The following is a 15,349-nucleotide window of genomic DNA, read 5'->3' as shown; positions in this document are numbered from 1 at the left end:
ACTTTGTATATGTGGACACTGAACTCATGCTTGCCATTCTTCTCCCTGCCACAGCACAGCTGCTTCCTAATCTACTGAGGCTTATGTCATGAGCAACACATGGTGTTTATGTTCACATATGGAGGTAATATTGTACTGGTTTCCAGTGTGGGGTAGGCATCTTGTTCTACATAGTCCATAACAGTTACTGCTTCAGACTTTTTTTTTTTTTTTAGAATAAAATAACGTGAAAAGCATGATCTAAGTGTCCACGTGTGTAAACTGTCTGATTCTGTCAGTGTGCATTGTAAAACAAACAATCCTGGTCCCACAAATAGTGATGATGTATCTCATAAGTTGTAGACTAATCAGTGTATTCTGTTATGATCTGAAGATGTCTTGCAGATAAGCTGAAACCACTGATCAATAAAATTATATTTGCAATCTTGACTACGTCTATTAACATTTTTTATCAATCTATGGCCTTTTTCTATGAAAATAATTTTTATGCCATAATGAAGATACCGTTCTATCTTGCAATATTAATATGATATCTTTAATTTGTTTCTAAGTAAACAATACTGTCTGTATGGAAATGTAGTGTCATGTGGTCTCAATGTTATGACAAGTTTCCTACTAATCATCTTCAGGTGACATCTGAAAATAAGGAGTAAGACTTTTTGAAACATTTCAATAACATGAAGCCATGAGTCAGCTGATAACTTGAGGAGATTTCATCACAAAATACTTTCTGCACTTTAACTTGTGAATCATAAAAATTGGCATATGATTTCATAACATAAAAGGGTATGGAGATATGCACAATATGTTCACTGATACTTACAAAACTAGAATTTATTTAACGGCAAGTGTTCGTGAGTAGAACCTCTTTAAATTCCTCATCATATGACGCTCACAGGCAAATCTGTTATCTGTATAAATACCAAAATCCTTTTGAACCTGTTATATATCATATGCACTGAAAATATTCTGTGTACATCTATGGTCAGAGCAGAGCTGATTGTAATTGGTTTGATAAAATTTTTTGAGAGTGAATTTTGTGAACAAAATTATAAAAACAATTGCTTGGCAACACTTTCTAAATAACTGTTGTTGTTTACTACAGAGATAATACCAACAGCGCACACTGTAATGAGAAATGGTAGAATATTATGGAAATATGCCTGATGGCTTCCATAATATTCAGAGCCTCAGTCACATTCCTGAAATAAAAGAAGTATATGTCTCACATAAGTTTAAGAATGCAAAGAAGATAATTGTTTAAATACAGCACTGAGCCCCATTGAAGAAGAAATGCTGATCTGCCTTAGAAATGACTTCGGAGCTTGGATTTCCTAAAATTTTCTATATATTTCACTCTTTGGTAAACAGTGGTTCTTATGTTTTCAACTGACTACTCAACTTGGCCTTCCTTCATCTCTTATCTCAATCTTTGTGTGTGTCTGTGTGTGTCCACAATGTTCTGCAACCTGTACTACAGAACACAGCAGACAGATTTTAGTTTTTGAAATGCAATGAATAAAGCATATTTAATGTATTCATGTTATTAGATTACACTGACCAAATATATACCCAGTTTACTTCTTCAGTAAATACAAAGTTTACTTACCAGCAGCCTCATAATGTCTACTACCAAATACAGGAGGGTTGTCATTGTAGTCTTGGAGTTTAATATAAACATTAGTTCTAGTAAAGTGTTTTGGAGTTCCATTGTCTGTTGCAACAATCTGGAAAACATACTCTGACTGTTTCTCTTTGTCCAGCTGCACAAGAGTAGTTATCCAGCCAGTATATGCATCAACAGCAAATACATTTGCGAGATCACCAATATCAGAACCAAATGAATACCGCACTTCTCCATTACTCCCAATGTCCTTGTCATGTGCAACAACTGAAACAAAGTACACATATTTAGCTAAATGTTCATTAATATTTATTCTCTCTCTCTCTGTACATATGTGTTTGCAAAGTACTTAAATCCTTTAATTCAGTGTCATAACTGGTTTCTGGCTACAGCTTTGAAATAAAGCATTTTAAAAGTATTTGTGGCAGGTTGCTTTATTCACTACCAATCATTAATGGGTGCAGAGTTTACAAGATCAAACATTGATAAAATAACACATTAGCTCATGTTGTACTGAGTAAGGAATAAAATATTTTAGATAGACCCCTTTTTCAATAGAGATAACCCCAATCTTTTACTTGTTTGCTCCATTTTTGGTGCATACTCTTACAACTATATCATCATTGTTTACAAATGTGTATATTCCATTATACAGGGTGATTCAAAAAGAATACCACAACTTTAGGAATTTAAAACTCTGCAACGACAAAAGGCAGAGCTAAGCACTATCTGTCGGCGAATTAAGGGAGCTATAAAGTTTCATATAGTTGTACATTTGTTCGCTTGAGGCACTGTTGACTAGGCGTCAGCGTCAGTTGATGCTAAGATAGCGACCGCTCAACAGAAAGCTTTTTGTGTTATTGAGTACGGCAGAAGTGAATCGACGACAGTTGTTCAGCATGCATTTTGAACGAAGTATGGTGTTAAACCTTCTGATAGGTGGTGTATTAAATGTTGGTATAAACAGTTTACAGAGAATGGGTGTTTGTGCAAAGGGAAAAGTTCTGGACGGCCGAGAACGAGTGATGAAAATGTAGCCCTGATCTTACCCCCTGCGATTTTTTCTTATGGGGGTATGTTAAGGATATGGTGCTTTAGCCACCTCTCCCAGCCACCATTGATGATTTGAAACGAGAAATAACAGCAGCTATCCAAACTGTTATGCCTGATATGCTACAGAGAGTGTGGAACGAGTTGGAGTATCGGGTTGGTATTGCTTGAGTGTCTGGAGGGGGCCATATTGAACATCTCTGAACTTGTTTTTGAGTGAAAAAAAACCTTTTTAAATACTCTTTGTAATGATGTATAACAGAAGGTTATATTATGTTTCTTTCATTAAATACACATTTTTAAAGTTGTGGTATTCTTTTTGAATCACCCTGTATATTAGTTTTCTGGAATTCTTGAGATAATCACTGTATAGCTGTAACATAGTGCCCGGCTGAATGACCATTGTTTCACATTTCCACAAGAATTATATCTAAAATTACATAAAGACTTTACTTATGGATCAAAAACTTGAAGACAATTGAGCTTAAATCTACTTATGTTTTAAATGTGTATATGATTGAGTTATCACCTCAACATTTTGTAAAACGTGAGCTCATCACTTTGCAATATATTACTGATCATGGCATAATGTTCATGATAATGCAAACTGACTTGACCAACATCATATGCCACATTTGCTAAAAGATCAATATGGATACGAGTAAAATAAAATACAAACTGTGGTGGCATAAACATCTTCACATCGTCACTGACTTCATGTGGATGGACTTGTAGAGGTATAAACAGTGCACCAACATACCCAAAAAAAGTAAGATTTTACATTTTCCACCTTGCATTTTATGCAGTTTTCCAACAGAGCTAACAAAGGTTTACATGTTTTCAAAAAGGCAGTTCCAAGTATTACATGAGCTTCTTTCTTGAAAGAGGAAAATGAAAGTAACCCTAACCTTTTCACAACTACCAGCATTTCAAAAGGTGTGTTTAGTGATACCACACTTATAATTTATAGAAAGTAAAGGAATTTTATTATTAACCTAATAAATACACGTTAATAGATAGATGCATAAAATGGAAATAAATAAGTAGCTTGTAAGTTTGGTGTCAGTAATGGAAATAATTATTTTACCTTTGAGTATTGATGTTCCTTCCTCTACATTTTCAGCCAAGGTTAACTTATATGGGTTGCTTTCAAATTCTGGTATATGATCATTCTCATCAAGAACTTTTAAAGTAACTTCAGCTAGTGCTGTCAAAGGAGGACTTGAATCAGTTTCTGCAAGAACTGCTATGATGTGTACGTCATGTGATTCTCTGTCAAGAGGCCGAGTCAGCATCAACTGTCCTTGTCCATCCACAGAAAATGTGGGAATATCTTCATTACCAGAAATTATGCGATAATGAACAGAGATGTTTGTGACAGTCTTCAACCGTGTTATTATTGTTCCTGCAAAAATCATAAAATAAAATAACATTGTATAGATCTAAATGTAAAGTGACCAGATCAAAATTTCACAAGAGGGAAAAAAAAAAAAAAGGAAAAGTACACACACACACCGACATGTATACCCAATAGTTATATAGCTCTGTCATTATAAAATTTCATTGTGGCCTTATAATATGATTTCTGTAATAGCAACTCTGTACGAAAAATGGACACAGATATTACCATATGATTTCAGGTAAATATTTGAAAAAGAGCTCAACACAATTCAGTATTAATCACTCTCAGTAGCCCATCCAAATAAGGGCCAGAAAGGTGGAAAAATTGTAATTTTCTAATTAATTTGTTTTTATTTTGATACTCTCACTGCTTCTACAGCTGACTTGCATTTCTGATGTGCTATCGAATTTCTTGGGTTGAGCCATAATTATAAATTTGTCACTAGTACTCATCATGAATCCTATGTTGATCGCATGGTGCATGATGTTATTCCTGGATAGGGAAGTCTGTAAAAAAAAAAAAAAAAAAACACAAAAAAACACTGCACTGTGAGAATCTGTCACTTACAGATATGCCCAATATAGCACAGTCCTTTGAAGCATTATGAGCCATAGGCAATTGCCTGCATGGGGAGAGGTATGCTGCAAGTGTTCAGGATCAAGTTCCGTATCAGCAACTGGATTCTCTCTGCTCTGAGCTCTCGTCTCTGTTTTCCCATGGGCTTCATTGTGCTACAGGTTTCCAGGCCCACTGTACCATGAAAGAGTCCACCTGCCCTTATTTTTTGTGTGCATAGTGCAACACTGACAATGGCGAATTAGACCGTATGGGGTCGCTTGATGTCATTTGGCCTATTTCTTCGAGTAAATGGGCTATACCAGTAATCAAAGAAGCCGACAGGTAAGTTTCACTTCTATGGTGACTTAATTGCAACAATTAAAGCACAGTCTGTGATAGATACATACCCTTTGCTCTACCCTGATGAGTTGCTCGGCGGCCACCTTGGATGAGGCCACTAGGCGCCTTATCATCAACATCACCTTTTGGCCTATACCAATATCACTGCTTGCCTTTTGGGATTGCTAGCGTGCTTGTAATGTTTCAGATATTTTATTTTTTATTTATTTATTTATTTTAATATAGCACCTGACAGCCTCTATACCCAGCTGCATCAGTTACCTCAATGATATAATTGTTTCAGGCACTTCCACTGAAGAACACCCTAGCAATCTTTGATTGTTGTTTTCTGTTTTGCAGTCTGCCGGCCTCAAGTTCAATCCTGCCAAATCTCAATTTTTTCAGCTGTCAATTGAGTACCTAGGTTTTGAGGTTTCTCACACAGAGATCAAGCTGTTGCAGCACCATGTTGATGCAATCTTGGGTTTGCTGTGGTCGACCTCTGTTAAGGAACTGCAGGTGTTTCTAAGTTGTGTACTACCATCAGTTTTTAACAGATTCATTCACTGTTGTTCAGCCCCTGCACGCGCTTTTGTGCAAAAATATCCCATCCTTTTGGTCCCTTGCTTGTGACCAATCATTTGCTTTGCTTACTTCTAAACTTCAATCTCCCTTATGTCTGGCCACTTTTCAGCCTGGTCAGCATCTCGTGTTGGTTACAGATACCTCTCAGCACAGTCTTGATGCAGTATTGGCACACAAATACACAGATGCTTACACTTATAAGACTTGAACTTCCACTCAGCAGTGGTATTCTCAGATTGCAAAGAAGGCTTTAATGACTGTGTTCGCTCTTAAGAATTTTCAAGTCTTCTTGTATGGTTCTAAGTTTTATTTAATCATGGATCACAAGTCGTTGGTTGCTCTTTTTAACCCTTCGGCTTCTGTGTTGGACACGGCAGCACATAATTTGCAGCAGTGGCTTGATTCCTCTCTTGTTATCATTACCAGATCCATTACCGGCTGACGGCACAACACGCCAACGCCGACGACGATGCCTTATCTTGCCTTCTGATTGGGCCAGAACCGGCATTTGATCAGGATGAGTTGCTTTATTTCTATTTCAATACTGGGAACCAGAATGCAGTCTATGGTTTTCCGATCACTAGTATCGGCCGTTGCCACGGACCCCATACTTAGATGGGTCCTCTCTTTTGTGCAGCACGGTTGGCTGGAAAAACCCCTGTGCCATGCCTCAGATCTCTTGTGTGATTAATTCTACCTCTAGTATCGCCTTTTTGTGTTTGATGGGGTTCCTTTGTTTGCTACAGAGGATGCTGCTCCCTGGGTTGTAATTGTCACTTCCTTATGTGGTAATGTACTGTGGCTACTGCATGTCAGTCATTGGAAGACCTCTCACACCAAAGCTTTGGCCTACTGTCATATGTATTGACCGGGGCATAGATGGGGACATTACGCAACTTATCACATCTTGTAAACACTGTGTTCAGCAACAGGATGGTCCTGTGGGCTTGTTTTTGCCCTGGCTTGACAGGCAGACATCCTGTTACTTTGACCAGCTGCAGTTACACGAGTCCAGAGCCCCCCACCCTGCAGATGCCTGTTCCTGTGTCACAGACAGTCTGGTTCATGCCGCAGTGGGGGTCACTGCCTGGCAGGTCACTGTCTGGGGTTCTGCTCCCATTTCTCAACTGCCATCGCCTGTGCAGCACCTGCTGCACCTGAAACACAGCCTCTGTCATCTCCGTTGCTAAGTCCTGTGCAACCGTCGTCTCCAATGCCCCTACTGTTGCCTCCAGTGCCAAACTCGATGAGGACATCACCACGGAGATGCCATCACTGGTCCTGCCCTATGGTGTCTCATGAGAGGGGACACACACACACACACACACACACACACACACACACACACACACACACACACACACACACACACACCCCAAAGCAGTCCCTCATTTCTGTCCCTACTTGCCGGCGCCTGCCTGCCACATGCTGCAGCAGCCACATTTGCCATCTTTCACAATGGATGTCAGCACATTCATTGGTGTTTTCTGTGACTCATAATCTCACTGCTTTGAGATATCAGTGCTTTTTTTCACAGTATCAGAGCTGCTAAAGAACCAGTGCTTTTCAGTACCAATGCTTTCTATACCATGCATATTTCTGTGTCTAGTGCTTTTCTGTACTCGGTTTTCCTAGCCCTGGAAGGGAGGAATAATGTAACTTCACTCATGACATGCGATTTCAGAAATCGCGCATCCATGCAGTTCACTGGTCTGCTTATAGAGGCTGCCTGGGTTGGTCCCCTGGGTGCCCTCTGGTGAGCCACCAAAGAAATGTATTATTTAAGTGATCATAAATGAGTGCTTAGCCTGATCGTAACTGTATTATTGTTGTCCAGTCAATATGTTCAGTGCTATGCACAACTTGTACATCACTGTACATTACACGTTTCTCTATAAATCACATTTGTTCTTGCAATAACAGATCCTTCCACAGACCTTATATGGAAAAGTTTCAAGGACATGGAAATCAAACTATTTTTTACATATTATCATTTACTAATTAACACATAATTTTTCAGAAACATGTAAAGGTATAACTTCAAACTGATCCCAACACCTCCTTTCACCCATGCATATGTTCACATGTTTTCCTGGTCCTGCCTGACACTCATAATTCTTTCCTCACACCTCATACCCTGAGAGACTCCCTCTACCCCTGCATGCACCATATTAACCTCACCCAAATCATTTTCGCTGACCTCCGCTTCTCCTCTCTACTTTTATCTTACCAACAAACCTGCACCCTCACACAATTAGCATCTCTTTATTTCTATTTTTACTTTAATTTCACCCTGTTATCATATCAATCTCATTTTGTTTTCATCTCATTTTTTTCCTCTAATTAATCTGGTTTCATCCTTTGTTACTGTACTTCATCTGGTTTAACCTTTCATGAGTTTTTAAGATATTCACATGTATTTTCAAATGTTTTTATCCTCCACTACAGATTCTTGTTCCTTCCATCTGTGCCAATGCAGGAAAGTGTCCTTTCCCCTAGCCAGAAATCAGTCCCACATATTGCTCCTGCCTTCTTAAGTAGCTCATGGAATTTCCCCCAAATGGCCTGACCATTAAATTATACATCTCTGGCTGCAACTCATCTTTCCAAAATGGCTGTTCAAGTTCTGTCAGAGCATAGCCATCACGGATATCCTGCAAAACCATGTAACCCGGGCCCAAGACTCCTTGCATTGTCTCTGTTCCATTCTTAAAATCCTCCTGCTCTCAACCTGAAACCTTTTCCCTCCAGAAACTAAGCAGCATGCACACCACCACCTCAGAAAATTATCTTATGAATTCACTTCATACTCTCAGCTTGGGCTACTACTATCCACCACCACCACAATGGCCCCTATCGAACCTCCTCAACAACCCTTCATAGCCATCAAAACCTGTCCTGTAGATCTATTACATCTGTCACACTCTCAAAAACTCCCTCCTGCCACCCTACAGAAGCTAAAGCTTAAACAGACTAATAAGACAATTACGAACATGTCCTCCAAAATCATAAGACCCACAGAAGTTTCAGCAGTTTCCAAAAGCCTTACCTTTTGCACCAGTCCCAAATGTAACAATGTTGGGCTTGTTAATGACCTTATAGTCTTCTCTCCTAAAGTAGCAAATTTTTTTGGTATCAGTGTTGTCTATCATACAAGCAAAAATCATATTGAATCCTGTCTCACTCAGTTTACTCCCACTTCTAATTGTGGTCCACCCACACTTCACCAGAGTCAACCTCTGTTAAGTTTCCAGGATTTACTAATCTTTAGCCTTGGCTCATAATCATTCCCCAAATACCTCAGCATGGAAACCAACCTCAGGTCTGCAGGACAAACTACAGTTCAAAACCTAAAAGATGATCCTGATCTTATGCTCTTACCTTCCAACAAGGACTCCGCCACTAGTGTTCTGAACCACAGGGATTACTTTGCTGGCATCTTTCAGAAATGTTTGCCTACAAGGCTTGCCACTGAGATACTATTCAAGAAATCCAGCATGATCTCCAGTCCCTCCTCAGTTCCCTGGATTTCACAGAACCTCTCCCCTGTGTCTACCTGTCTCCTTACCCTTACCACTCTGTAGATTCCTCCCTTGTAGATGCTTCTTAAAATGCTTACTCCCAACAACCTAAGACGTCCCACTGTGGCTGAATATTGTTCTCCATAGAGAGGATTTTTGTCCTTGTGGACCAACATCATCTACCTATAGAAAAGACACTAACCATTCCCTCCATTGTCTCACCAGAGTTCCTGTCCCTTTACCACCCAGTGCCATACTTGGTATGATTGATGCTATCTCCCTCTACACCAACAACTCCACTGTCCATGGTTTTGGTGCCACTGAACACTACATTTTCCAGCACTCAAATGACACCAAACATACTTCACGGGCCCAATCACCAATTATATCCTCCCCCCTTCAATGCCATCACATACAAACAAATCTGCAGTATAGACATGGGCAACCATGTGTCTCCATAACAGTCCAGACTATGCTTAGGCCATCTAGATGAATTCTCACATCGCAAAGTCCTCACCCGGCTCAGATTCATCATTGGCATTTTCATGATCTGGACTGAGAGTGAGGACATGCTATCCACATTCCTTGGAAACAGTAACATTTTCTCCTCTACTTGCTTCGCCCAGTTCCCCCCAGGCCAACAAGCTGCCTTGCTCAGTGTAGACCTCCAGTTCACAATATGGTTCCACTAGTAACTCTGTCATCATCAAACCTACCTATCACCAACAACATCTCAATTTCAAGCTGCCACCCATTTCATAAAGCCTAGTCAGTCATTGTCATCATCATGTCTGCAGTGGTGAGTACTCTTTAAAAATTGTGAGGGTCTGAGTCATTCACAGAGCAAAATAACTCTCCCAATCCTGCCCAGAAACAGATCTCAATGCTTTGTCTTACAAGTAAATATCCTACCCACTGACTGGGCATACACAACACACAAAGGAGCAACACCCCCCCTCCCCCCCTGTAACTCAGTACCATCCATGACACAAGCAAGGGAATGATATTCTCTATCTGGGTTTTGATTACCTCTCTTACTACCACAGTAAGAAATATCCTTCTCACTACCCTATCCACCGTGCCAAGAGTGTTCTTTTGCTGCCCACCAAATCTACACAAATCCATGACGGTCTCTATGTCACCTTTACTCCCAAACCCTTGCCTCATGTCTCATAATCCTGTAATAGACCTAGATGCAAGACCTGTCCTGTGCACTCTCCCATTACCATGACCTCATGGCATCTCACAGGCAACTCTTGCCCAATCAAAAACCAGGCCACCTATGAAAGCAGCCATGTGGTCTACCAAATTAGTTCCAAACACTGAACAGTATTCTATATGGTCATGACCTATAAAAAGCTGCCTGCCTGCATGAATGGCCATTGCCAAACTGTGGCTAAAAGGACTTAAGGACTTTAAAACTTTTAAAATTCATATAAATTTAATGAAAGAAGATGTAGAGCTGGGTGTAGTGTTATTTTGTAGGAAAACACATCAAGTTTTTTTTACCTTGAACTAAAGATGTTGTATGTAGCTTCCATTGGTTATCCTGCACACATCCCATCGGAAGTCAGTTTCCTCCCAAACTCGCTGTAGCATTGCAAGTATAACTTGTTCAGTGGTGGCGCAAATTCTTTTGCTCTAAGTTCAAGTAGAGAAGCCGGTACAGGAGGTACAAACACAATATCCTTGATGAATCCCCATAAAAGAATTGAGTGGTGTCAGGTCTGGGGAATGTGGGGCCATGCAATTTGCAAATCACGATCAATCCATTGAGCTGGAAAGCGGTCACTGAGAAAATCCCAGACATCAACCAGGTAATGGGATGGTGCACCATCTTGCATGAAGTAAACATTTTGTTCTTGGACATCCTCATTGATATGTGGTATCCAAAATTCTTGTAACACATCCAGGCACACTATCCCGTTAATGGTTCTCTCACAGAAAAAAGGGGGCCATGTTTGATCTAGATTTTTCATTGCCTCATATCCTGTGGTTATGTGCGTTAACCTTGGGACTTAAGTGAAAAGTCGACTTGTCAGAAAAGATGATTTTGTCCAAGAAACGTTAATCCTCATGTAATTGATTTAACATATCTGCACAGAAGTTTTTGTGAGCAATTTTATCAGGGTCTTTTATTGCTTGTATAATCAGCAATCTGTATGGTTTCAAATGCAAACTGTTTCTCAATACATGCCAAACAGCCAAATGTGGGTTAGCAGTTCACGAGATGCATGCCTGGTCGATGTCATAGGGCTGTTGACAAAAAATTGTCTCACTTGCTCTATGACGTCGTCAGATGTGCTCAGATGAAGTGATGATTTCCCATGTCTTACCAAACACCCTGTTTCTACAAAACATTTATGCCCCTCATAAATTGTAGGCGTAATAGCAGGATCTTTAGCATACTTTGTACAGAAATTATGTTGAACTGTTGTCACTGATTTCGATTCTTCAAACAAAACACACAGCTAGCACACTCAGGTCCAGTAAAGGCAGCCATCTTTAATGCAACTGCCACCAGCGCTCCTTACGATGTGATTCAGCACTAGCGAACTACACAAAACAAAACTTGATGCATTTCCTACAAACTGATACTACAATCACCTTTGTAGGTACTATGACTTAATTTATATGAATTTTCAAAATTGTGAAGTTCTTTTTGAAACACCTTGTAGTTCTTCCCCTTCTCTGTTTCTCTATCCTCCTATCCCCCACCCCCAGCACTGAGCAAAGCAAAGCCTCCATTCTTCACCTAATAGCCTACCATCATCCCATTCCTGCCAAGTTTTGCACACTCCCACAGTCAGCAATACACATCTTCCCACATACCTCTTCCCCTCCCTCTTATGTACAAGCATGAACCACCTCAACCAAGATCATTTTCTCTGCAGTGCGGCCAGAGTGACAAGAGATGTGAGTGACCATGTGTGTGAGTTATGGTTGTATGAAAATGTATGTGTATTTCTTCTGCTGATGAAGGACTTTGTCTGATAGGTGAATAATACTGGACAGTCTACTTTTAAATGTGCTTTTGTGCTGTTCAGGACTTCCTCTATGTGGTGAGTAGCAAACTATTATTATACATAAAAATGTGTAAGATCATTCCCGAGCTACTGTACCAGGCAATAATAACAACAACAATAAAGAAAATGGAAGGAAAGTGGCTTAGGAGATAATGTCCCATCAAGTATGAGGTCATTAAAGATGGAGCACAGGTTCAGATTGCAGAAAGAAGTTTATCATGTACTTTTCAAAGGATCCATCTTGTCGTTTGCCAAGTGATATACTGAAACCACGGTAAATGATCTTGAAGAGGAATTGAACCACTGTCCTCCTCAACATTAGTCCAGTGTATTAACAACAACGTCATCTTACTTGGACTGGGAGTAGTTGACCACCAATAAATATGACTTTTAGACTCTTTTCAATCCATTTTCTAGTAGTAGCCAAACTTTTTATTATTCCTGTCAAGTTATTAAAAAACTGTGTCCCTGAATAAGGGTCACATTTCTGAAAGAAGATTGTGGGATTCATCAGTCCGGGCAATGCTCTGCCACTGTGCCAGTGTCTAATGCTGATGGTCACTTGCCCATTTCAGTTATAGTTGCCAATGTCATGGTGTTAACATTGCCACAAGCATGGGTTGTCGTCTGTGGCATATGCATGGGCAGACGGTTGAGCAGGCCCATTGTTAGGAGTGTACGGTGCACTCTGTGTTCAGACACAATTGTTCTCTGCCCAGCAGTAAAGTCTGATGTTAGTTCCATCAGAGTTCCTGGTTTACTAGTTTTCACAGCTTATGATGTCTGACCTCTGTAATGAGGGACAGCCGTGCAGCCCCACCATGTCTCCACGTTGTTTCGCTTTGGCTTCATGGCGTGTTGAAGATGCTCACCACACCACTCCTTGAACACATGACAAGTCATACAGTTTCCAAAATGCTTGTGCTGAGCCTCCGGACCATTACAACCTGCCCTCGGTCAAATTCAGATAGCTCACATGGTTGACAAGTCATTCTACACTCGGACAGCACGCTCACTGGTAGTATATGCACCATGTGCGAGTCTGACTAGCAGTTATTCCTTGCCAGGTCACTCTGATATCGGTTGGACAGGTTTATATCAATAGTAGGCTGGTGGTCATAAAGATCTGGCTGATCAGTGCAAAAATTTTAGCATGTCTTATTAAGTTATGTCAAAAATAGAATGCCATTTGAAACTACAAACTAAAAGTAAGCACCAAATGCCAGTAATTCTCACCTACGTCTGACAACATTTGCATTGCAAACAAAAAGTTTGTTTGGGTGTTCCAGGAGTTCTGTGCTCCTTGAATCTAAATTTTACTGTCAAGTCATAAACCCAAGACATCAATATTTTCACTGTTTTCCACTGGTATTTTGTGCATGTGTTAGGTGTTCACCTTTGCAGCATTCTGAGCTGCTTACAGTAAGTTTTTCCAAAGTTTAGTGACAATGATTTGCCTGAAACTATTTATTAATAACCATAAAGATTTCAGTACAGGTCTTTCTAAATGATTACTTCTACAACATACAAACAAAACATGCTTATTAACTGGTAATGATACGGGAATGAAACATCGCAGTGAATCCTCACACCAAACTTTGGCACAAGAGTAAATTTATGCATCAAGTGGCCCATAATGCTTCTGAAAACATCAGGCTCGTCTCGTATGGCTCCTTCACAAACCATACCATCTGAATGTCTCATCCTCCCTCAGTACCAGCAACTTCTCAAAACTGTTAGATGGGAATTGTCCTAACAGCACATCTCTTGAAAATATAATTCATTTGTGTTAAATCACCACTAGCCCTAGTCCCACCGCATCATCTACTCCACTCTAATTTGATCCATCTATTCATTAAGCTACATGCACACACACTTTTCTACCTTCCTTGGTTCTTTCCCTGCCTGTGTTCTATCACATCCCCTACCCCTTTTCTCCCCAAAACTGCAGACTTCATTCTGTACCACAAATAGGTTCCTCTGCTTACAAAGGAGAGAGATCATCTATGTTACATGTCTACCCTGTTCAATTGCTACCTTTCCCTCTCCTGTCACTTTCCTTTCCCATAAGCCCCCTCTCCTCCTCCTAGTTCTTCCCATTCTACTCTAAACCACCCCTCTTCTATATTTGGTTGAAAGATTTATGTATATGTAATGGGTGGCATTTTCTTTTATGCCCGTCTACTGCTCGGTGACTCAACTGTACCTTTAATCCTTAACTATGCGTAAACTTGTGTAGCACTGTGGGATTATCAGGAAGGTTACTTTGAATCGGTATAATTTTTTTTTATCAGTTCCTTCTCCCACCCCTTTTTCTGCCATGTTCTTCTGTACATATCTTATCAGATATCATAATTAATACTCCCTGCACATTCAGCAACTGCTGTTACTACTATGACCACTGAATGTATATAAATGCTGCTACATTCTATGCAAAAAGATATTAAAATAAGAAGTGATCCCAGATTTTCATAGGTAATGAGTATTTATCAGCTATCAGGATGACGATACAGATTTTTGGCACAACATCTCTGTGCCATTAGGTGTGTACGTGTGCCAAGCGTCAATCAGCTACAGAAGAGTGGTTCCATTTCCACACAACCTTTGATTTTTAATAAATTACAGAGGAATCTGTGAAATAATATTATAAATGTATTACACTATCTGAAGTTATGTATAAATAAATCATCCAACTGACAAAATTGACACTGGTTGCAAACAGTTAGGTTTTTTTCGTTCTTCTTCTCCTCTCTCTCTTTATTTGTTTTGTTTTTGTTTTTTAGTACTGATGTCATTGAGCTAAGTATAACTGCATGTCAGCTTAAAGGTACACAAAATTTAAAATGCATGTATGAAGAAAATACATGACCTACCTGGTGGAGAACTTTCTTGAAGGAAGAAGTTGTCATCCTTTCTCTCAAACATTGGTGCTACATCTTGGGAACCCATAATGAAGACATCAACTGGAACATCAGCATATAAAGAAGGCACTCCTCGATCTTGAGCTCTTACAAAAAACTGAAATACTTCATTTTCTGGAACAAAGGTACATTGTCATGTTAGTATAGGAGAAATGCTTAAAAGGCAACATGCATTTAAGCAAACATTTTCCTGCAAATAAAACTGATAAAAAGTAAAGGTTAATCTATGATACAAGAACTGATGAAATCCTAAAGAGAGAAAAAGATGGTATAAAAGCACTGAATGGCACCTACTAATTTCAAATAGTCAACATACTCACAGG

General features: G+C 39.7%; 1 protein-coding gene across 5 annotated transcripts in view; it reads right to left on the bottom strand.

Moving 5' to 3' along the window:
- The window catches only part of LOC126282042 (fat-like cadherin-related tumor suppressor homolog), a 1,587,586-nt gene that overhangs the window by 55,973 nt on the left and 1,516,264 nt on the right, over positions 1-15,349 (bottom strand). For all 5 annotated transcript variants that reach the window (XM_049981457.1, XM_049981458.1, XM_049981459.1 and 2 more), the window contains 3 exons: positions 14,979-15,140; positions 3,762-4,079; positions 1,610-1,891 (listed from right to left, as the gene is read on the bottom strand). In XM_049981457.1, the coding sequence (XP_049837414.1) occupies positions 1,610-1,891; positions 3,762-4,079; positions 14,979-15,140 (762 nt within the window). The remainder of the gene's footprint in view (positions 1-1,609; positions 1,892-3,761; positions 4,080-14,978; positions 15,141-15,349) is intronic.

The sequence above is a fragment of the Schistocerca gregaria genome, chromosome 7, assembly GCF_023897955.1.
Source record: "Schistocerca gregaria isolate iqSchGreg1 chromosome 7, iqSchGreg1.2, whole genome shotgun sequence".
NCBI lineage: Eukaryota > Metazoa > Arthropoda > Insecta > Orthoptera > Acrididae > Schistocerca > Schistocerca gregaria.
The sequence above is the reverse complement of the archived record's forward strand: the minus strand, read 5'-3'. Positions and strand labels throughout refer to the sequence as shown.